Source organism: Ammospiza caudacuta, chromosome 26, assembly GCF_027887145.1.
Source record: "Ammospiza caudacuta isolate bAmmCau1 chromosome 26, bAmmCau1.pri, whole genome shotgun sequence".
NCBI classification, from domain to species: Eukaryota; Metazoa; Chordata; class Aves; order Passeriformes; family Passerellidae; genus Ammospiza; species Ammospiza caudacuta.
In genome coordinates, this window is record NC_080618.1 from 6175370 (window position 1) to 6199667 (window position 24298).

Genomic DNA, 24298 nt, shown 5'->3' on the forward strand with positions numbered 1-24298 from the left:
TCGTGATTCCCCGGGGCGGCTCCCAGCGAGCCGAGTGGCGGCTCCGCGCGTCCCCTTTGAGGGCGGCGATCGGGGCGGCTCCGAGCGCTCCCTTTGAGGGCGGCGCTCGCTCCGGAGCCGGAAGCGCCGGGCCCGCGGAGCGCACAGCGGAGCCGGGCCCGCCATGAGCCGCCCGCCCGCGCTGCAGGCGCTGACCTGCGGGCCCTGGGAGATGCGGGAGCGCCTCGGCACCGGCGGCTTCGGCAATGTCATCCGCTGGCACAACAAGGTAAGCGGCGGCCCGGCCCGCGGCGCCCCCGCTCGGGAGCCGGGCTCAGCCCAACTCTTGCTGTGTCCGCAGGAAACCGGCGAGCAGGTGGCCATCAAGCAGTGCCGGCAGGAGCTGAGCCCGCGCAACCGCGACCGCTGGGCGCTGGAGATACAGATCATGAAGAGGTGAGGCGGGCGGCGGGGCTCGGGGGCCGGGCCGGGCGGAGGGGTCGCCGCTCGGTGCCGCGGCGGGGGCGGCCCTGGAGCTGAGGGAGAGGCTGGGAGAGGCTTTGGGCCGCCGGGGATTCCCTTCCGGGCGGTGCCCGCTCCGCAAGTGCGGGGAAATTGACGCGTGAGGAAATCCACGTTGTGCTGCGGGAGGCTCTTGGGTGTCACGCTGCCGTCCTCGGCTCGTCTGTCCTGCCCTCAGCGCTGCAACAACGCTGCTGCCTAGCCTGACTTAACTCTGTGCTGGGGCAGTCCCTTGGGGTGTTTTTTCATTTTATTTCATTTTCGGGTGTAGTGGTCTGATTGCAGTTTGGGTCTGGACGGGGCAACAGACTGCCTTGCATTCCTTTGCAAGGCTTGTTGCTAATGCGTGTGTGTTGAAGAAACACACTAGCTTGCACGTGAAATGCCAAGAGTTGGAATGAGACTAGATCCATAGAAGATGCAAACCTTTAGAATTCACTAATTTAGTTTCTAAAAGGATTTGTAACCATGTAGGACTTTAGGTGATGAGCAGGAGCACGTGAACCTGCGTAGCATTTTCAGAAGATCACGTGTGCTTGCCTAATTTTTAATTTTTGTTCTGCAGACTGAACCATCCCAACGTGGTGGCTGCCCGCGATGTCCCTGAGGGGATGCAGAAGCTGGCACCAAATGATTTGCCACTGTTGGCCATGGAGTACTGCCAGGGTGGAGACCTCCGCAAGGTGAGGACCCTGGGGAGGTACCCAAGGAATGGATCAGCTTCTAATCTTATCCTAGGTTTTCCTTATAAGTTTTCCCTTTGCTTTCACATCCTGATGCTTCTTAATTCTAGTAATGGCATCGACAGGTGTTGGTGGCTTGGTCCTTGATATTATGTTCAGCTTTTGAAGACGTAAATGCTTTGTGAAACTCTTTTTATTTTTTTGGATGCAAGTGACACTGTGAGGAGTTTGCACATAAAGAATGAGGGCAAGTGCTAAGGGATGTGCAACAGTATGTGAGTATGGCCAAAACCATTGTAGGTGCAGCTGTAGGCTGTACCCTTCCTGAAAGTGATTAACTCCTGTCTGTCATAGGAAGAAATAACACATGATAGTTTTAATCCTGAGGCTTTTCTGGCCTTTACTATAATCTGCCCATAGCTAAAACACAGACCTTAGGCCTGAGATTGGAATTGGTACTGGCAGGCACAGGGGAAATGGCAAAGAGGGGATGGAACAGAGAGAAGGATGAGAATGGGATGACAGTGACTTCTTTCACCTGCTCCTTTATCCTCCCATGCAATCAAACCAAGACTGGTTTAATTACAAAGCTGTGATTGCTGCTACCACAGGTCACAGCCTATAGAATTTTGTGCTTCTGGAGAATTTAATTGCTGAAATTTCTTGCATCCCTGATGCAAGGATAGAGGAGGGAAAGACTGCATTCTGTGTTGCTTACTTGCAGTACCTGAACCAGCTGGAGAATTGCTGTGGCTTGCGGGAAGAGGCTATTCTTATCTTGTTATCTGACATTGGTAAGTGGTGGCAGTACCTTCAGTTGTCCCCTTTTAGTCCTGAATCCACTCTCCAAATATCCAGCACTGACCTCAGTGACTCCATTTTAGACTGACCTTTTATGATGTTGAACATCAAAAGTGTTGGGAGTCTGGGGAGGTCCTTGCCTGATGGAAGGTAGCCAGTGTTACTGCAGTTTAAAGGAGGGATGTGAGGGAACACCCAGAGAGAGAACTCAGTTGTGTCCAGAGCTCTGTGATGCTAACTTTACACATTACACTGTTTGATTGTGCAAGGTTTGATGTGAAAGCCATGCTTATTATAGATAGAACTGAATCCTTACTGAGCTCCTGCTAGGTACTGTTGTTTATGCTCTTAAAATTGGCTTTTTCTGTGTCTCAGCTTCTGCTCTCAGATACCTTCATGAGAACAGGATCATCCACAGAGACCTGAAACCAGAGAACATTGTGCTGCAGCAAGGGGAACAAAGGGTAAGCAGGAGCAGTTGTGTCTGCCTGCACAGACAGGGAACATGCACGTGCTTCATGCAGTTACCTGGGCCCTCTGCCCCAGGATAACACCTGTGTCAGAGGAACAGGATTCTGAGTGCAGCTGGGATGGGACATTGTGTTAGACATCTGTTAACACCTGAAATTTTGACTTTCAGCTGTTAAGGAAAGAGCCAGACTGTACTGATCAAAGATTGGAAGGAGCTAGATGCATAACTGCTAAGTGTGCTACAACACCTTCAAATTCATTGTGGTTTTAGGAATCCACAGTAGCCTCCTGTTTTTACTTCTGTCTCTTCACTGGCACCTTTCTGGTGTAGCTTTGAAGAGCTGAACTTTTCTTTCTGCTGTATGATGTGCTTTAAACAAGACTTGGTCCAGCACTGTTATTCTCTGTTGTGTGTTTCAGTTAATACACAAAATCATCGACCTTGGCTATGCCAAGGAGCTGGATCAGGGCAGCCTGTGCACATCCTTTGTTGGGACTCTGCAGTACCTGGTAAGAAAGGAATTCAGCTAGAAGCGTTTCTAGTGGGGTAAAATTAACAATTACCAAGCTTTGGGCAGGGATTAAGTATTTGTGTAGTATGGGGTGTGTTTGGGGTGCTGAAACTAGCAAAGGTGACTGCTTTTTTTGCGGACACTGGGGTTTCTGTTGCTTCTGTTAGAAATAAGCAGAAGTGCCAGGAATGCTGCACACTCTTAAGCGCGTGAGAGGCAGTGTAAAGATTAATGTAAAGACATTCAGTAATGTCTTCAATCATTTGTACAAATGTTAATGACATGTTAAGGGGATAGAAGAAGCTCAGAGCTTTGTCTCATGTGTGTGTATCAGGCTCCAGAGCTGCTGGAGCAGCAGAAGTACACAGTGACAGTGGATTACTGGAGCTTTGGCACACTTGCCTTCGAGTGCATCACAGGCTTCCGACCATTCCTGCCCAACTGGCAGCCAGTGCAATGGTGAGTAACCCTGGCTGGGTGAAAATGGGCATGATGTGACTTTCCTATTTACAGGAAATGGAACTGTGGTCCCTTGGTTCTGAGGATAACACCCCTGTGTTCCTTGCCCTTATGGAAACTGATTCCTTCACAGGAGTTTAACCCACCTGAGCAAATTCAGCATTCCTGAATGGGATATCCTGCAGGGCAGATAACAGAAACCAAAGTGGCATCTGTATTATATCTGTCAAGATAATATAATATAATATAATATAATATAATATAATATAATATAATATAATATAATATAATATAATATAATATAATATAATATAATATAATATAATATAATATAATATAACATAACGTAATATAACATAACGTAATATAACATAACGTAATATAACATAACGTAATATAACATAACGTAATATAACATAACGTAATATAACATAACGTAATATAACATAACGTAATATAACATAACGTAATATTATATTATATTATATTATATTATATTATATTATATTATATTATATTATATCTGTATTATATATATTTATATATACATATATATACATATATATACATATATATCTGTATTATATCTGTCAAGAGTAGTTTTAAGAGCCTAATAATTTACAGGATGGGAAAGGCAGGCAGTTATTTCACCACTGTGCTTGCTTACATTAGGCATACAAAAGTGCGCCAGAAGAGTGAGCTGGATATTGTTGTTTCAGAGGACTTGTCTGGAGAAGTCAAGTTTTCTAGCAGTCTGCCCTGCCCAAACAATCTGAACAGGTGAGTTCTAGAAATTGCTGGGCTGAGATTAAACTGATCCTTCTGCAAAAGGACCAAGATAATATTATGTGCCTTGCTGTGTTAATATGTGAATAAATTGAGTGCGTGACGCAGGCAGTGCCATTGTCACTTGTCAGTCTTGGTTTCTGCTTTCTAAACGCTGCATTTGTGATAGGGAGAGGTGAGGGGGAGTTTTGTTAGTCCTCCCACACAGAACAGACCATTTAATTACTGCAGATGCACTTTTACCTCTTCTGACCTCCTTTTGGTTTTTATTGCTCAGTGTTTTGTCTGAGAGGCTGGAGAAGTGGCTGCAGCTCATGTTAATGTGGCACCCACGCCAGAGAGGGACAGACCCTACCTATGGACCCAACGGGTGTTTCAAAGCTTTGGATGACATTTTGAACTTGAAGGTAAGCAATAGGTCCAGATTACCCTGAAAAGTTTTCCAGAGAGTAGTTGCCTGTAGTCTGTGAGAGGAGAGGCTTGAATCATAGACTTAGGAGGAAGAAACTCATAGAACTGTCTTCTGACAGTTAGTGACAGGTGCTTTCCTGTTGCTTCTTTGAGGTCAAACACTCTCTGAGCTTGTTAGGAGTAGTGCAAGTTTCTGTGCATTTTTAGTTCCATATTCTGATAGAGGATTCTACAGCTGAAGGCATTTAGTTGCCATGTCTCCTCTCACTTGGTGGAGGACAAGAACTTTGCCATAATGTTAGGAATTAACTGCAGAGTGACTTCTTGAGTCTGCCAAGTGCTTTGAACAGTTTTTTGGTGGTCATTGTCTCAGTGCCTCCATTTCTGCTCTGTCATGGGCAATGCATCTTCAGCCTTTCTCATGCCCTGCTACTCTTCTTGCAGTTGCTTCATGTTTTGAACATGGTCACGGGAACTGTGCACACCTACCCTGTGACAGAGGAGGAGACTCTGCAGAGTGTGAAGGCCAGGATCCAGTCAGATACAGGAATTCCAGAACAAGACCAGGAGCTGCTGCAGGAAGCAGGACTTGCATTGTTTTCTCAGAAGTTGGTCACTAAACATACAGCTGATGGCAAGGTGAGTCTGGATATTCCCTTTTTTGCTTTTTAGTGAATCAGAAGACACTGCTTTCAGTTTGGGATCATGGGTCTTGGCATGCTTTTGCTGTGGGAACCTCACAGCCATTGTAGCACAGGCACCCTGTTGCTTTGGTGTTCTGCATTTAGCTGAGGACTGTTCTGTTTATGGTGCTACCACAGCTTGCTTTTCTGAGAAAACCTATTTGGGTCTTTTGTCTTCTGCAGGTGAATGACACTGCAGCTGCAGACACAGACCTCCTCTTCCTCTTTGATACCAAGAAAGTTTCCTACGAGGCTCAGGTGGCCCTGCGTCCTCATCCCGAAAGTGTCGACTGCATCCGTAAGGACTTCTCTGCCATGAGTGTCCAGGGGGGTCTGTGTTGAGAGTGGTGTCATGTAAAAAAAAGCAGAGGGAGCTTTTGCATCAAGAAGCAGTAAAATGGACTGTCATTTATTCCATTTATCAGAAAAACTAAAAAAAGGAAGTGTTTGATTTTGATATACTAGGGGAGCTGCACAGGGGTTATCCAGCTCTAGGCTTTGCAGGCCCCTCAAAGGAGCAATATTTTGGTGTGTTTTGTGGTAACACAACTTTCCAGCTTCATGTTGATATGTACATTTCCCTTTTCCCCGCTCCTCTGTTTCCAGTCCAGGATCCCAAGAAGAATCTGCACTTTTTCCAGCTGCGGAAGGTGTGGGGTCAGATCTGGCACACGATCCGGGTGCTGAAGGAGGACTGCAACCGCCTGCAGCAGGGCCAGCGAGCAGCCATGTATGATAAAATACTTATCTCTGGCTTTGCTGTGCTTATCTCTGTGCTCTGGTGAGAGGGGGGGCAGAAATGGGACCCTGTTGGAACGGGGGAGCCCATGATTGGAGCTGTGAGCAATTAATGAAAAGCTGAGAGTTAGCCCTGTGGCATTTGTGCTCACTGCTGTCTCAAGTGTTTACTTTGGATGTAAGTGTTAGCCTGGTGGATTTTTATTTTTGGAGGCTAACGGGACCTTGTTGTCCATCCAGGATGAATCTGTTACGTTACAACAGCACCCTCTCAAAGATGAAGAACTCAATGGCCTCCCTTTCTCAGCAGCTGAAAGCAAAGCTGGACTTCTTTAAAACAAGCATCCAGATCGATCTGGAAAAGTACAAAGAGCAGATTGAATTTGGAATTAGTGAGTATAGCATCTGGCAAACGGGTCTTTTCATGCCTCTTATCCTCCCAAAAACAACTCCCCCTTTCTCTGTGAACCTGAGGAAGCCACTCACTGTTCTTTGATTCCTGTAGCTTCTGAGAAGCTGCTGTTTGCCTGGAAGGAGATGGAGCAAGCTGTGGAACTTTGTGGGCGGGTATGTTTCTAAATCTAACTGCTTATCATAAAGAAAAAGAGCCTTGATTTCATTATCTCTCCCCTCCTCCCCCTTTTTCCTCATTGTCCCTGCCTTAAATAGAAACTTCTTGTGTTTGGACTGATTCCAGATTTCACATTGCCTTGGTTTGCATGGCACCATTTTTGTCCATTACTAGTACTACATGAAGCTTACTCTGTTTTAAGGCTTAGGGGGAAAAGGGAGATCTTGGGGAAACCCCAGAAATATCTTGGAAGTTGTTTTATCCAAGAGCACCAACCTAATTTCCTTGAATTGAAGTGACTCATATTCTTCATTTGTCTTTGGCCAAGGCTGCTGTTTGTGTCTTAACAGCAAGAAATCAGTGTTTAGAAATATGAATGAGAAAGAAAAAATATGAATGGTAGTGTCTTTAAATATGGATGGTAGTGTCTTCAAGTATGAGACTTCTGTTGGTGACGTTCTGCCCTGCTTTCAGGAGGATGATGTGGACGAGTTAGTGAAGAGGATGATGGCCCTGCAGACAGACATTGTGGACCTGCAGAGGAGCCCGCTGGGTCGTAAACAAGGAGGAACACTGGAGGATTTGTGAGTTGAACTGCCTTGAGCTGCAGGTGCAGTCTTCAGTTAGCTTCAGTTTCTAGCTGAGCTTACAGACTACAGCACAATGGAAGGGCTGTTATTTCCACCCAAATTATGGGGAGGACTTTACACTAAAGATTGGCCCTCGACTCATCTGTCACTGGTCTGAAGTGGTAGACAGGTTTAGAAAAGTTTGGAGTTTTCAAACTGTTTGTTCTAATTTTGTTTCTTTGGAAATTCTTTCTTTTTCTTGCTTTTTCGTTCTAGAGAAGAACAAGCCAGAGAGCTGTACCGAAGACTGAGAGAGAAGCCAAGAGGTAAAAGACACTTCAGCTCAAGCTCAGCTTGCTTTGTGTGGCTTTATAAGCTGTTCTCAAATCTCCTCTGGAGCTCTTCTCAGAGCAGGCTGTGGCCACAAGCATCTGCTTCTGTGTGGGAAGGATAAAAGACATGGCTGCTCCTTTGATACATTCCCAGCTCTCCTTTTCAAATTTCTTAAATTCTGAAGAAGGTGGCCAAAATTCAGTGTAATTTATCCCACTCAAACCTGCATATCCTGAACTTTGGATGCTTCAGGATTGAAGCAGTAGTGGAAACAAGGCACTAAGAATCTTCTCACTGTCCTCTAGACCTGCCTTTCTGTGTGACACTGACTCTCATTGCAGATCAGAGGACAAGTGGTGACAGCCAGGAAATTGTCCGACTGCTCCTGCAGGCAATCCAGACCTTTGAAAAGAAAGTTCGAGTCATTTATGCTCAGCTCAGGTGAGCTTTGTAGATTTTATTCACAGTTGAGAGAAGGCATTTATTTTCTCTTCCAGCAAGAGAAGTTTTAAATCTCAGTGCATACAGCTAATGAGATCTTGCAGTGTTGCAGGAAATAAATAACTTCAGGAATGTTCTACTGCAGTGGTCCACGTGATCTGATTAATTTTTACTTTTTTAATAGTAAAACTGTAGTTTGCAAACAGAAGGCATTGGAGTTGTTCCCCAGAGTGGAGAAAGTGATGACTCTGATGAGTGAAGATGAAGAAACAGTTGTGAGGCTTCAGGAGAAACGACAGAAAGAACTGTGGAACTTGCTGAAAATTGCTTGTGTAAGTAAAAGAAAAACTCCACTTTAACCCAAGAATGGGATTTGTACCATAGGTTACCAAAATAATAGTAAATTGATTATGTCATATAGTTCTTTATTTTCAATTTGTATTAAAGCCAATTCCAGCTTGTCTCATATTCCTGGCTGCTGAAAACAAGTGGAAATAATTGCAGTTGAATATTCTGTGCTTTCTGCAGAGTAAAGTCCGTGGTCCTGTCACTGGCAGTCCAGAGAGCATGAACACCTCAAGGCTTGGCAGCTCGGGTCAGCTGCTGCTGCAGGTCCCCTCTGGAACGTACAATTTATCAGACTCTGTGAGGAAAAGGTGAGGCAAAGCCTGGACTTCTTCATTCTGGAGTTCTAACAGCACCACAAAGCTGGGATTCCTGCTTTGTGGCACACAGGGTTTCTCATATTTTACACTTTGTGTTCAGCTTGTGTTGGCAGCAGTCTTGGTTTACTTTAGTAGTTCACACATCCTGGAGCTTGCAGATCTGCCTTACAAAAAATGGGGAATCATGTATAGTTCACTTCCCCCTGCTTCACTAAAAATGGTGGTTTTTGGTCTTCTGCCTTTAATCTGAGATGGTTGGGCTCACCTGGAAGTGTGCTGATAGCAAGAACTATTGAAGCATTGTCATGTAAGGTCATAGCAGCTGAGCTGTGCCATTGAGGAGAATGCTGTGGCCAAGCTTGGGTGGTTTTGGCTTCCTCAAATGAACTGGGTCACCACTTGGAACGAGACCTTGGTTTATTTGCATGTTACTCCATCCTTAAGTTTCCAGGCTTCTCAGCTTTTTCTCTAGCAACAGTGGTTCCACATAATAACAACCCAATCCCATCCTGAATACATTTCCTTTCCCCTGTGTAGTAACTCAGGGGCTGCCACCAACTTTTCAAGTTGCAATATGAATTACAGACCTGACTGACTTCAGTGTTCTGTATCTGCCAGAAATATTTCTTGCTGATAGAGGCAGCACCTCTTTAAGCTATCATAGAAATTAATAATGCAATAATTGTCCCTTTCAGTGAGGAGCTACAGACCTATGACCTGACTGATTTCAGTGTTCCGTATCTGCCAGAAATATTTCTTGCTGATAGAGGCAGCATCTCTTTATGCTATCATAGAAATTAATAATGCAATAATTGTCCCTTTCAGTGAGGAGCTGCTGCTGGAATCCCGGAAACTTTGTAGCCAACTAGAAAATGTGATGCACGACACAATGAAGGATCAAGAGCAGAGTTTCTTGGTAATGTATTCATTCTTCTCTAAATGGATTGGGGAAGTGCATGGTTTCAAAGTTCTGCTTCTGCAGCTTTGCCACCACTGATAGAGCAAATTGAGATCTGCAGTTTATTCCTGGACAAGGGGAGAGCAGGAGCAGCAGAGATAGGAAGCTCCTGTTCCTCATAATCTGTTGTCTGACATATTCTGCTTTCCAAAATTGGGAATTTGTGCTGAACAGTAAAGGATGGGGCAGAGCACTTGGCAGTTGTGCTAAAATACTGCAAAACTGCACCCAAATTTAGGATCAATGGGTGGCAGTACAGTGGTGGGCAGGGATGCTTCATTTAGTGATGCAGAATATTAAAAAGATTGTAAAATACTAGAGTGCAAGTAGGTTAAGTTTCCTTGACAGCTCATCACGAAATTATATTGACCAACTTGTTTTTAACATGCTTCACCTTTATCCTAGAGAAAGTTTAAGTGTAAGCTGGTGTTGAATTTCATTTATTCTTCAGGCTCTAGACTGGAGCTGGCTGCAGCTTCAGGTGGAAGAAACAAACAGCCCAGGACAGACAGAGATGTAAAATCACTTCGGCTGCTCTGAAGCTGCTTTGGGAAGCCAACTGTGAAAAGCTGCTGCCTCTGAGAAGGGAACACCACCTGCCTTCTTCTCCTGTCACCGAGTGCTTCTGTGAGACACGGCCTAGCTTTTAGTATCCGCTTCTCAGACACTTCTTCACAAAGATCCAGTAGGGAATGCCTGTTCTTAACTGCTTGGAAAATGTTCTTAATTGTGCCTTAAGACAGCAGATACTCTGTCCTGATAAATCTTCCCTTAGGCATCACCTGTGGCTGTTTTGCTGCATTGTAGGGTTTCTAATGGACATGGATACCCAGTCACTGGTAGATGTCACCTTCCTAATGAACTGTGAACTGAATTTCTTAACTTTGCTGATTTGCACTTTTTTTCTTTAAGTGTAATGGTTGTACTTACCTAATACTTGTTTCCTGTATGGGAACGAAATGATCTCAAACATGTAAACTTTTGGTTTGCTCTTTTTGGTGCGCTCAATAACAATTTAATGGAAAAAGCTCTTTCACTGTGAGGGTCTCTAAAACATGAGAGGGCTAAAAATGTTATCCTAGAAACCAAAGGAGAAGGAAATCTTCAGTGTACAGGGATTTGCAGATTAACTATGCTTAAAGTTGCATGGAAAGGAAAAAAAAAGAACAAAACACTCAGCTGGATGACACTTGGTGAGAGTCAACACACACCAACCTTGTGTTCTGACCGTGACCAATTTATTTCATTCTGATGTAACCCCAAATTTCCACTACAGCACAGAGACCTCCTTTTATAAAAGGCTGTGAAGTATAGGACATGCAAAATGCAATACAATAGTGGGGAGAGGTTGGATTTTCTTCTGTTTTTTTTTTTTTTTTGAAACAGATTTAAAATACAGGAAACTGAAATGTGGCACAAACATCACAACTTCCATGCATTGCCTTCACGTGTCTTCCTTTGTTGTGCTGGCACACTCTGGACTTCAGCATTGAGTTCAAGTCATTCTTGGGAAGAGCAGGAAGTTCACACTTCTTCAAATTTCAGAGTAATATTAAGGCTGAAATGCATGGGGTACACTTTTCCTTCATCTTCCAGAGCACCACCAGTTGGTTCACTTCAAGCTGTGTTAAGCTTCCAGCTCAAATGCCAGCCCGAGTTTGTGACCTCCAGCAGCGAAATTCTTGCCATCAATCAAGCCTGAGAGTGTCAGCTTTACACCTACGAAAGCAAATCATGAGAACCATCAAACACTGAGACAGATCCCTGTGCAGTGCTCTGTTCCTCACAGGAACTGTGTACATACACATCCTTTACTCCTGACTCTGCATAAACACTTCCAGCTCCTTTGTTCATCTCTTCCGTTCTTAAGACAACAGGGAATTAAACCACAGTGCAGTAATTAACAGTGAATTAAACCACAGTGCAGTAATTAACAGTGAATTAAACCACAGTGCAGTAATTAACACTATTTACTTATCTGCAGTGAGAGTTACCTACCAGGTCGGAGGGTATGAGTGTAACCAATTCCAATGAGGCTGGCATTGTTCACTTTGGCCTACAAGAAATAAAATCACAATATTTATACACTGAATAGTTAAATATTCATACAGAAGTGTCCCAGTGCCCTGAGGAGGGGGGCTGTGCATTAACACAATTCAGCTACTTTTAGACCAACCTCTAAGTTTCACTCTTCCTTTTCTCAGGAGTTTCCATCTTAAACAAATGGTAGCCCTACACCAATTCTGCCTACACAGAATGCCCTGCTGTTCTTCACTGCCTCCTCTATTGTGTCTTTACATCTTTTAAATACTTACTACAGAGCCTGTTCACATCACTCAAGAGTGATTTTTATTCTAATTAGCAAGAAATACATGAATATGCAATCCTGTTTTTGCATTGCTACATTTTGAGCTCTTTACATTTCTCATCTTTAATTTTGGTTCAATGGTCCTGGAACTAATTGTTGTTTTGAAACATAAATGCTTGTTACTTCAGTTCTTAGTATTAAAACACTCACATGTCAGCTGACTTTCAAGGGTTAACTCACTGTTCAGAGAGGGCTGAACTTCCATCATTGTAACCATAATATGCTTTTACACATTATGGATTTCAGAATTAAAAGGACACAGTGTCCTTTCACTACCTTTTAAAATATATTTTGCAGCACACAATTCCAAGCACGCTGGTCAGACAATTTCACTATGGACAAAATTACATTTAGGATTTCTTTTCCCCAATAATTTCACCAAATGTGATGTGTGAGGTCCCAATTTAAATCTGAACCACAACAGAAGCCACAGTTTGCAATCCACCATACTTCCACAGCAACTAGTTAAACCAAGTGCTTCATAAGACGAATTTTCAGCTTTTAGGGGAGCTTGAAATACAAAATTCTTACCGCAACAGAAGACTTTTCATCCAGCTGGTACCTGCCAGCAATACCAAAGCGTGTGTTGTTACTGCCAGCAGTCCATGCCAGATTCACTGATGTCTCAACCTTATTAGTAACCTTCTGATAAATAGAGCCACCAAACTCAGTGCCATCGTTCCTGTGGGTGACAGAGCAAGTGTGTCAAGCCTTGCCTTGTTCAGTAACTCCTCAGATTAACCCCTCCCACAATCATTTGATTAGGAGATAATGATATCTCCTAAAATTAACCAAGAAATCCAATACTTCCCAAGCCCAAGCTCACTATTTCACTGCTACAGCTGGAGCTGGCAGACTGCTGCTCATATTTTTCTACACAAAACATATTTTGCTCTCAGAATGGAACAGGAGTTTCCAACAGCCACAGACCTACAGTTTGAGGTTCTGAGAAAAAATAAAATCAAAAATCCACCCAGTAAGTGCAGTAACACACAAAGGAGACTTCAGGTATGGGAATGAGGAGACTGAAAATGAAAACCATGTTGTTTAAATGTACCATTACAGTTGTTTAAATGTACCATCTCCATCTCAGGCATCTGAATGCCAAGACTACAGCCTGGCAGGATGACAGCTGGAAACAAACAATGCTACACCTGCCTTTCTCCTTCATTTGGCCATTTCTGAGGGAGAAACTTTGTTTGATTGAGAGGGGGAGAAGGTACAGGAGTTTCATTGCAGGATTTTTTTGTCTTGTGCCATTACAGAAGTTAAAGCTCACAGCTTTTAATTACAAATTACCATCAAGGGCCTTTGCATCACCATCTCAGACACACAAACCCCACAATTACTCTGAAAGGTGTTGAGACAGCCAAGAGATGGGAAGTTGTCCCTATTTTAGTTGTACTGGAAATGAAAACACTGCATATAAATTAATTAGAAACAAATCAGCATTCCCTTCCCTTCACCCACCTTTGACCTAAGGCCATTACTGCTAATTATTACTGTAGGTTTGGCTGCTGTGATGTTTTTCCAGGCTCAGGAAATCCTCACATGTTACATGACTTGTGAGGGCTCCTCAGGGTGAGAGAGGTAGATGAGAATCTTGCTTCATGATCAGAAGGCTGGATTTATTGCTTTATGATATATATTACATTAAGACTATACTAACAGGAATAGAGAGAAAAGCTGCAGAAGCTGCTAAGCTAAGAATAGAACAGAACCTAAAAAAAAGAGAGCTCTCTGTCAATCTGTTCCAGAGAGCCTGGTCCTGTGATTGGCCCTTAATTGTAAACATGGAGCATGAGCAAATCACAGGTGCACCTGTTGCATTCCACATCAGCAGCAGGTCATTATTGTTTACATTCTCCTTCTGAGGCCTCAGCTTCCCACAAGAGGAAAAACCCTAAAAGAAAGGATTTTTATCAAAGAATGTCTGTGACACTTACACATTAGTGTGCAGCTGAAAGTCTTCTGCCTTATAGCCCAAGGCAAAGTTCCTTTGTGTGACCTTGTACTTGGCTGTATCAAAAGCTGTCTGGTAGCCAGCCAGCCACCCTTCATAGCCCACCACTGCCCAGCCATACACGGTTGGCCCGGAGAGATCGATGTCTACGCTGCAGCCTACGTGGACATAATCTCTTTTGTAGGTGGTCTTCAACTTCCCACTCTTCTTCCTGCACAAACATGAATTTTTTATCCACAGGAGTAAACAAGTGTGTAAGGAATGCAGATTTATTGTAATATTTATGTCCCTTAAGGGCAGTTAATCAAAGTGTATTCTTTACTCAAGGCACAGGATAAGGATAATGGTGCTGTGTATTTTCGCTTTTCCTTTTACCACCTCCAACTCCAAACAATCCTCAAGAAGCAAAAGACACAAAATTGTTTCTCCTTAATGCTTTAAAACCCATCTGGTTTCAAATTTTTTTTTCCCTCAGTGTAATGGGTTATGGCATCATCAGTTTATTTCAGGAGCACCCATAAACCTGCAGCAAGAGCTGTCTGTCAATGAATTTTTGTGTTTATCTCCACTGTTCCTTCCTTGTGCATTCCTTGCTTCCCTTTCTTCACTGTCCTCTACCAAAACCAGATTTCTTCATCCCCCAGACATCATTCCCTTACTCTGCCTTTTCCTGGCCCTCTTGTGACACTTCTTCCTCTCTCCTGCTGATTTTGTACCAATTCAAACACAACTACAACAAAACTTCAGCATCTCCTTAATTCTCCCCCAGCCTCATTTCTCTTGGCAGAACTCCTGTGCTGCCAGTTGCTCACACCCAGGCCTGGGGTCTCATTTTTGATTTAGTTTCTAATTCCTCATATCCAAGCAGCATTTCAAACTCAAGAGTCTTCTGACAGGCCCTCCCCTCAATAAATCAGCACCAATCCTTATTTGCAAAGCAGTCTCAACCTCTGTGCATTATTCAGACATAAACTCCCCTCCTTTGCTCTGCTACTTACCAAATTTAAATATATTGAATTGAGAAAGATAAGAAAGAAAGAATTGAGAAAAACAACCAAGTGCTATTCCACTGCCCATTCTGCCTCCTCACTCAACTGTGCACAGACATCATCTGGCCAAAAGCATCAGCAAAAATAAAAAAATTTAGTTTACTGACTTGACAGCCTTAGGACTGTCAAAACATGAAGATTTAGTTGTTTAAGGGGAGTTAGAGATTAGTACCTACTGCAAAATTATAAATTTGCCACTGGCCTAAAAGCTGAAGAATTCTTGCAAGCAGAAAGAATAATTTAATACTTATTAATTAAAGAGAAAGAATTAATTCTCTAATTCCTTCTGAGTTAAATATTACACACTGCCTGCAGAAGATTCTACAGTGATTGCAGAATCTTCTCCAATAAATGCTGAGCTTTTACCCAATGAGCAAAGTTGTAAAATCCGTGTAAAATCCAAGTTGTATGAGTCCAACCAAAGTATTTTTAGAAGTTCTAGGAAATTCTAGCAGTCTGCAGATAAAGGTAATAGAAAATGTTTACCCTGTGTTTGGTACAAATGTAGTGTCAAGAGCCACCTTCACCCCTTCAACCATCTGCAAAGAAAAATACACATCTGCTCAAAAATCAGCTGAAACAGAATTTCTTATATTCCACTACTAGAACTCCCTGTTTAAACAGAAAACAAAATAGAACTAGAATGTCTCCCTCATGATTTCCAATGAAATCTGATGGAGGATTAAAACAGGATCTTTTCTTCCCACAAGGAACCTTTTAACAGCACAGACTTTGTAAAAACCTCCTGGTTTTACATATAGGAAGTTGACACATCTAGTGCTGGCAACAAGAGAATTATTCACAGAATTATGACAGCAAGAAAACTATTCACGTTTCCTTATTCTTTAGAGTTCAAACAGTCCACAAAATAGCTCAAAAATCTCTCTCATAATCCACATACTGTGTTTTGAGAGTGCTGCATGCTAGCACCCCTTTGTGTAAGCAGAGCCAAGCTGCAAACATTCAACCTTACAAAATATATTCAATCTCAAGGCAGCCAAATTTGAGTTCTTATACATTAAAGCATTTAAAATCATGAGACTTGTCTTTGGTTTCATAAAATTATCAGACCTGTCTTTGGTTTCATGAAATTATCAGACCTGTCTTTGGTTTCATAAAATTATCAGACCTGTCTTTGATTTCATAAAATTATGAGATCTGTCTTTGGTTTCATAAAATTATGAGATCTGTCTTTGGTTTCATAAAATTATGAGATCTGTCTTTGATTTCATAAAATTATGAGATCTGTCTTTGGTTTCATAAAATTATCAGACCTGTCTTTGGTTTCATAAAATTATCAGACCTGTCTTTGGTTTCATAAAATTATCAGACCTGTTTTTGGTTTTTCTTGGCTGCCTGGCTGCAGCAGTGACTTCTACATAGTTAAGTTTATTCAACAATGCTGTTCATTCCACACACCTGTAACTGCAGTAACTGCACCTCAAAATAATTTTCTAGCACCTCCCCCTCCCAGCCTATGTGTTCTGCAAATACATCTTTTAATACTTCAGATATTTTTGTGCAATTTTCATTCTCCATTTGTGCATTTTCTTCTCATTTCCGGAGAATGAAACGAGACAAACAGAATATTTCTGTTCATCTCAATACCATCTCCCACCAGGTGCAGAAACACTTCCAAAGTATTTACTCATTCTTACTTTATTCTCGACACAAATTTCTGTTCCCAATGTGTTGTCTGTGTTCCACTTCTGAGTGAATGTAAGTCCATGGCATTTGTCCTTGTATTTGGTCTCTAGACTGCCCGAAGCCTTGCCCGTGTCCGTGTTGGAAGAACCGACTGCATTGAACTCCTGCCAAGAGCACAACGTCACACAATCACCAAACTGCTTCACTGAGAACCACTGAGGCCAATTTTTATGGGAATGGCCCCTACAGAGATCAAACCTTGGCATTATTATTAGCACCATGCATCAACCAAGCTTTCACAGGGTCACGAGTTTTAGCAGTCTGACACCCTTTTGACAGAACCCTCAAAATCATCATCCTCCTCCTCCCTATCCCCACCTAAAATAATTTCTATTGTGTCACAAAATTTTGTGCATCCCTTTTCTGAACATTTCTTTTATTGAGGTGCACTGACAGAGCCTTGGGACTTGCCTAGCTTGGCAAAAGCTGTTACACACAGACCTGACACCTTCATTCACTCCCCCTCGTGGGTAGCAAGTAATTTTTTTGATTACTTGCTACCCCCATCTTAACTTCACCACACTTTTCCCCAAGCTTATGCATCAAAAAGTCCTTTTTCTGACCTCCACTACCAAAATGGCTGTAATTTCAACAATTCACAATTTGCTCTGTACCTTCACTGTGACTCTATACCCAGATATAAAAAGATATTTGCTTGGGATACAATTCCTGGATTTTTTCTTCACAATCTCCTGTAATTGTGAAGAAAAATCCAGGATTATTATAATTATTATATTATAAATATTATATTATTTACAATATTATTATAAATATTATAATATTTATAAAAATAATTGCCTTTATCATCTTACTGGTACTGTCCCCATTGTGGATGAAAAAGCATCTGTTGCAGTCCTGGAAATCTGCTCCCCATTAGGAAAAGCAATGCTAAATTCAAGTTAGGTGAATAGGAAAAAAAGTATTTTGTCACATTTCTCTGAACATCTTGGGTGTTTCTGGATTGTATAATTTCCCCTCCCTGTGTTTCAGCAGTGAAAATGTTTTCTGGAGAACTGCTGCACCCTAACATTGTGGTTCCCCCTACCATTTCTGCTATTTTCATTTAGACTCTCATTATACTGTGGTGATGACTTTAAACAACTTCTCTTTCATTCCCTCAGCCAGCAACTCTACTTCAGAAGTTAAGTCACCTCTCAATTTCAGACCTTTTCTCCTTCACAGCATCAGAAACCTGACCTGAGCACCTTGATCTGCCAGGCTGCTCCTTCACTCAGCAGTGTAATGGAACCAAGCACTTGGAATTTTGTGTAACATTTATTTTGTTATATGCTGTTCGGTCAATTCTTCACACACCAGAGCTTCCTGTTATTTAGTGCACTTAAATCTCAATATTACATCTCTCCTGGAATAGCTCAAGAGAGAATCTACTCAGTGCTCCATGCACAGCTGAGTATTGCATTGCCACAGTAGTGAGCTCAAGGTACATTAATTTGGTTTTAAGAAGCATCTGAGAACTTTTCTCATTTGTTACCTCTCCAATATTTCCCTTGAAGGAAGATAAATAATCTGTCATTACATTTACAAGTTTTGATTCTCTTGAAGTTTAAGAGATGGATCCATTGCCAACATATCCAAGCTTTGGAACCCTGACTTTCCAGATCCTTCTCGTTCCAGGATTGTATTCCTGGATGTATATTTGACAATTCTGGTCTTTGCAGAGCATAAAAGGGTACAAAGATTGTCTTTAAATGGCTGTGAAGCGCTAGGGAGCCAGGGCACACTCCTTACACACAGTTTGGGGCATTGAGGGATGCTGCTGGGGCAGGAGGAGACATTTACTTAAAATAATGCACTACTGCAACAGCATAATAATAAATATAATGTGTTATTATTATAACACATCTAGCAGCTACCAAAACATGTGACAGAAGTCAGGATGTGTTAAGACTACTTTAAAACATAATTTCTATACAGTGTTCCAATGTCACTTCCACAAATTCAGCGTAAAGACGTCTCAAACCTGCATCAGAATTCATAAATAACTTTCTTCTAATCTTAGAAAACTAATTAAAAAGCTTGGTTTCTCTCTCAGATCAAGTAAAGGACAGGTTGTAAACATTAATCTCAGAGCCAAAGGAAATAAAACCCCAAAAAAGCCAAAGCATTCTGTCAGGCATCAAGAACTCAATCTGCTTCTGGAAGCAGACACCACAGAGACAGAAGTCTGCTGCCATCAGTCTTTATCTGTGTAAACTAGAACACCTCACCAAAACACGATTTCTTGGAGTTTTTGTAGCTGAAAAATCCAACTCATTCTGGCTCCATGTCACACAGCAGCAGTTAAGCACAGCTCCTCACTGAATTCCCTCTAGCTCACGGTGCCTGGCATCTACAGGAATGCCAAGCACTCAGCAGGCAAAACCACTTGCAATCTATGAAAGATCTATAAAAGTTATAATCAACACACACTATCACTGTGGTTTTCTAAGTCCACAGGAAAAAAACCCAAATCTGAGGTACTGTTAGTATCCATGTATGAATTAGATCTCACACTTTGTTCCTAACTTCATCTCCATCCCCAAAACTCTATTTTTGTTGCATCAGAATCACTAATAAGCTCAAAACCTGAAGCAACAGACAACTGTACCAAAATCATATCTAGTTTTCCTTCTTGTTTTCCATTTCTTGTTTCCCCTCTTGCTGTTTTTACTTGTTGTAAAAGATTGCAAATGGTTTTCCAGGCATGGATCATACAGATCTAGGGCTGTGGACACAGCCAAACTGTGCAACATGAATAACAACACAACCAAAAACAATTCATCAGTTTACAAATGATTTAGTATGCAGCACAAAAAGCCTTGTCAGATAAAGCAATAAAGAGGCAACATGTCAAAACAGTCACCATTCTTACCAACTGGATAAACATCCCAAGAAAATGGCATGGAAAAGAAAAAGCCCATTTTAGAACTTCATACAGTTGTTCATGTTCCATCACAATCAGAAGACAGCATAATTAACTATTAGCATTTTGTTTGAGAATCAAAAATCCCAGCCTGGAAAACTGTCTTTGAAGAGATGTCAGTAAGCAGCAGCAATAGTGTGGAGGCCACATAATTCCATGTGCCCACACATTCCTGGTGCACAATGCCAGTAATCATCAAAAGCTCAACTGAGACAGAACACAGTAATACAGAAATAAGGATTTACACCATTTGCATGATAAGAATGCAAGAGGAGGGAGCTCAGGCAAATACAGCCACCAAATAGGCTGAGAAACAACTCATCTTACCAATGAGAACAGCACTGAGCTGTAGGTAAGACAGGCAGAACTCAGAGACAGTGTAAGAAAAATATTATCTAGTAGATAATGCATGCCTGTGGTTAAAATCAGAATTATCACACCCATTCCTAGTTTTGAAATTGCAAGGAAGCTCCACTTCTCCATCATTAAAATGAGGATCACTGGATATTCTTGTTACTTGAAATGCTAAAGCTTATTCAAGCTCTCAAATACAGGATACTGCAGGACTGTTTTCAGTTTTCATTTAATTCAGTTCAATTTAATTAAGTCTTGAATTTTAAGCACAGTGGAAATGAGTGAAAACACAGTTAAGTTAAACTCCAGTGCTTACTTGTCCCTTGACTTTTTGGATAAAAGTCACTCAGGACTAAAATTCTTATTAAAACTAATAACTGCAGGGCAATTAATTCATAAATAGAAATGAGAGCTATGTAAGGTGAAGAAACTCATGTTTGGGATGTGCCAACGGAACAGGCAGGAAATAACAACAAGGTGTGTGGAAATTCTTGCATGCCACAGGGACAAATTACTGCTACATCAACGTCATGCTATTGTAGAAATATCTCAGTCAGCTGTGAGTTTTAAAATGAGAGATGAAAGAGAGAAGCAACACCTGCTAGTGAGGTCTAACACTTGTTACCAGCTCAGGAATTTGTCCTTCCATTGCTGTGCTGTGATGGTTCCTGTCCCCAGTACTTACCACCCCACTGGAAGACTTGGTCTTCAACTCTAACTTGACCATTCCAAATCCTGCAAATAAAACAGCACACAGCACCTGTTTCATGGACAGATACAAACAAGGCTTATTTCCAACACACCCAAAGAATGCCAGACAGGGGATTCTGAGCTGGCCTGAAACAGCTTTTATGTTTAAACAGTTGTTGAACATATTGAGGGTTATGAGAAGGATGATTGAAGGAGTTGTGACAGCTCAAATTAAGTTGTCTCATAATTTATATATATAATTTATAGTCATAACAGACACCAAACATCAAATACCTTCACTTTCTGTAGCCACCTGCAGTCTGGCACCCATCAGTACAGTTAACCATCTCTTCTGATTTACTTAGTTTGCATTTTATTTCTGATTTCAGGGCAGGAAATTTTTCTTCTCCTCTACTCCAAAAAATTGTTCCAACTTATTTCAATCAGTGCCATGTACAGAAGTATTAGTGATGGAAGGAATTCTGACAACTCAAAGTAAGTTTTCTCCTAATTTATATATATAATTTATAGTCGTAACAGACACCAAACATCAAATACCTTCACTTTCTGTAGCCACCTGCAGTCTGGCACCCATCAGTACAGTTAACCATCTCTTCTGATTTACTTAATTTACATTTTATTCATGATTTCAGGGCAGGAAATTTTTCTTCTCCTCTACTCCAAGATTTCAACTCCAAAATATTTCAACGTATTTCAATCAGTGCCATGTACAGAGGTATTACTGCTTTCTTCCTTTTCTGTCTGCTCTGAATCCAGGGAAATATTTGGCCCTTGAACTAAGTAGAAAAGCTTGAAGTAACTGACTTTAAATCAGGGAACTTGAGTTAATTTTTAGCAAAGCCTGAACTCCAGGGTGGGAGAGACCAGACCACACTGCATTTTAGGGATTTTGGGATACAAATGAAATCTTTATTGCACACCAACTCAGATTACAAAGATCAACACTTTCTAGTACTATTTCCAGAAAAGGGACAAATGCAAATACTGTGAAAATATCTGCATTCCAGCTTTAATATTAAGCTATTCTGATTAACATAAAGGTCATTCTTCCTCAGGCACCTGTTACTGCCACAGCAATCTGTATCAGTATTTCTGATTTAATGACTCTAAATAGAAAAATCAGAAGGTAAAAAAAGGAGGCAGCATTTTTCAGTCTGTTCTGGAGGGCATATTAAAGTCAAACTTGTCATCTTCCCCTCAAACTCTCTGCCACTGCAGCACTGTCATAACACACGTGCAAAATTCAGAATAGAAAGGGGCTGGATGCTGCAGGGCTCTGCTGGGAAGGTTTTAGGGAAGCTCTGGGGTATCTGTGTCCTTACAGGCATTTTCAAAATACTGATGATCCAGCCATCCTCATGTCACTCACCATATCCCTTGTTGAAAACATCCCTGGCAGACTTTCCCAAGTCACTGTATGACGGTGGGCAAGCCATTGGATCTGAAACACATAATTTATAATCATAATAAGGAAGCTGCAAGAACCTGAGCATAAAATCTAAAACACATTCAAAACGTTAATTAACATCTATGATTAGCAGTCTCTGAGAATGTCACCAACGCAGAACCGTCAGATCTTTGGAGAATGTTCATCAAAGTCATCGTTGCTGCTTTGTCCAAAACAAGCTTTGGTTTAAAGAATTTATAAAAGCCAATCTTTATTTATAATCACTGAGCTCCAGCTATTAAATTCCACTAAATGCTGGCCTCACAGTCTTACACTGCAAAAAGAACTCATGAGAGCCTCATTGCTGCTCTGATAATGAGGAAACATTGCTTTTGTGATAACACCCATTCTGAAAGGGACCTGGAGTGGCAAACAACATCAACACTCAACAATTCCAAAGGAAAACAGGTGTCACTTCCATCTGCACTTATACTTCACAAAAAGCTTTTTCAGAGATGTGAAAAATATAAAAGAGATCTCTGTATACTGCCCAGCAGCCATCAGTGAGTATTTCAGCACTGTGCACACAGAACAGCAAAAACTAAATTTCCTAATATTGTTACAACTACATGGGAGAACATAGCTCAAAAGGATGGGCATGTAATATTGCAGTGTAGATGATTTATTAGCTACCAAAATTTAGGGGTTTTGCATCAGAAAACCCACAGTAAAGAAGTAGGCAAACTCTTCCCCACTGGAAAATTAGTCTTCCTCTTTTCAAATAAGTTTGCATAAATGTAAAGGCACACCTGCTCCCAAACAGGTATAAAAGATGCTCCATTCATTTGATTTTAAGGACAACTCCTTGTCATCCAAAAAGGTGACATTTAGGATTTCTGATGTTGGGCGTTGCAGAGAAAAATATGAACAAATGCATCAGCAGTAGGAATGGCAATCTCTTGTATTTATACCTCATTTTAATAAGGCTATTGAGAAAAATTGTAAGCCTGTTCACTCTCTAACAGTATGCAGGTATATGCTGTGTGTTCTATGTGTTTAAATGTGTTCGTTAAATTTTATGCAAGCATTTAGATGGTATTAAAAAAAGAGAGATTCTCGAGGCTAGCCCATAGTGAAACGCATAAATTCTTTTCTATGAACAAGCAGCTCTACTTGGACAACAGACTTGAGCTGGGTTTCACAACTCCTAACATTAATTTTGAAGGGTAACAGGTGACGAAGCACAGCGTGAGGCGGGCAAAGCAACACAAGAACACCCGCATCGCTCTGTGGGATAAGCGTAAAAAACCAAAACCATCCAAAAAACCAAACCAAACAATGAATCCCCGCACGAGCAGCGCCAACACCCGTGCGGGCGGGCTCCCGCTCGCTGAGGGCCGCGGCGGGGCCTGGCCGCGAGCACCGCGCGTCCCTTTGGCGGCGGGGCCGGCGGGGCGGCGGCCGCGCGGCCCCGGGAGCGCGAGCGCCGCGCCCGCCGCGGCTCCGCCCGCGTCACGCAACGGGTAACGGAGCCTCTGCCGGCGCCCGTGCCGCCGCCGTGGCAACACTCGCTGCCGGCCTCCTCGTGAGTTCGTGCCTCCCGGCTGACATAACCGGAGCGGCCGGCAAGAGCCCCGGCCGCGCGGTCTCAGACAGAGAGAACCGGCCGCGCATCCCGGGGCCGCCCCTTGGGCGGCGTGTGGGCCCGCGGGTGAGGAATTGCCGCCGCAGCGAGGGGCCGGCGCCCGCTCGGGCCTCCAGCAAGGTGACTCCCGCCTCCGCCCCGGTGAGGCGCAGAGGACAGCGGCGGGCCGCAGGCGGCCGGCGCCGCGAGGCCCGGCCCCACCCGGCCCGGCCCTGAGCCCCGCCGCGGCCCCGGCGCTACCTGCCGCCCGCGCTGCCTCCGGTACGGCTCCCGGCGCCCCCACGTCCGCATGCGCGGCGCCGGCGCTGCGCACGCGCCCGGGCTGCGGCCCCGCCCACCCCCGCGCGGCCCCGCCCCGCCCCGCCCAGTGCGCGCGGCCGAGGCGCCGCGGGAGCGCGCCCGGGGCTGCCGCAAGCGGAGCCGCTGCCGGCGGTACCGAGCGGCGCTTCCAGGGATGGAGGAGACCCGCGGGGCTGTTCAGTGCCTGCCAGAGCCGGTATGAGACTCCAGCGGGCGCTAACGGACCCCTCAAACCCTTCACCTACTGTGAAAAATGAGTATTTTATGATTGGCATAATAATATAATATAATATAATATAATATAATATA

General features: G+C 42.9%; 2 protein-coding genes across 2 annotated transcripts; one reads left to right on the forward strand and one right to left on the reverse strand.

Annotated features, from left to right (window-relative positions):
• Window positions 1-129: 129 nt before the first annotated feature.
• Window positions 130-10924, forward strand: IKBKB (inhibitor of nuclear factor kappa B kinase subunit beta). The gene is made up of 21 exons (XM_058820286.1): window positions 130-268; window positions 341-435; window positions 1067-1184; window positions 1909-1978; window positions 2361-2449; window positions 2877-2966; window positions 3303-3427; window positions 4100-4207; window positions 4491-4620; window positions 5069-5263; window positions 5491-5605; window positions 5914-6037; window positions 6286-6437; window positions 6551-6612; window positions 7091-7200; window positions 7462-7511; window positions 7860-7959; window positions 8144-8291; window positions 8488-8615; window positions 9450-9540; window positions 10034-10924. The coding sequence occupies exons 1-21, from the start codon at window positions 164-166 to the stop codon at window positions 10100-10102; spliced, it is 2274 nt and encodes a 757-aa protein (XP_058676269.1). The 5' UTR covers window positions 130-163; the 3' UTR covers window positions 10103-10924.
• Window positions 10799-23992, reverse strand: VDAC3 (voltage dependent anion channel 3). Its single transcript, XM_058820287.1, has 9 exons — window positions 23930-23992; window positions 22027-22098; window positions 20632-20681; window positions 16621-16773; window positions 15449-15501; window positions 13897-14124; window positions 12482-12632; window positions 11581-11638; window positions 10799-11301 (listed from the first exon to the last, which is right to left on the reverse strand). The coding sequence occupies exons 2-9, from the start codon at window positions 22091-22093 to the stop codon at window positions 11210-11212; spliced, it is 852 nt and encodes a 283-aa protein (XP_058676270.1). The 5' UTR covers window positions 22094-22098; window positions 23930-23992; the 3' UTR covers window positions 10799-11209.
• Window positions 23993-24298: the final 306 nt, after the last annotated feature.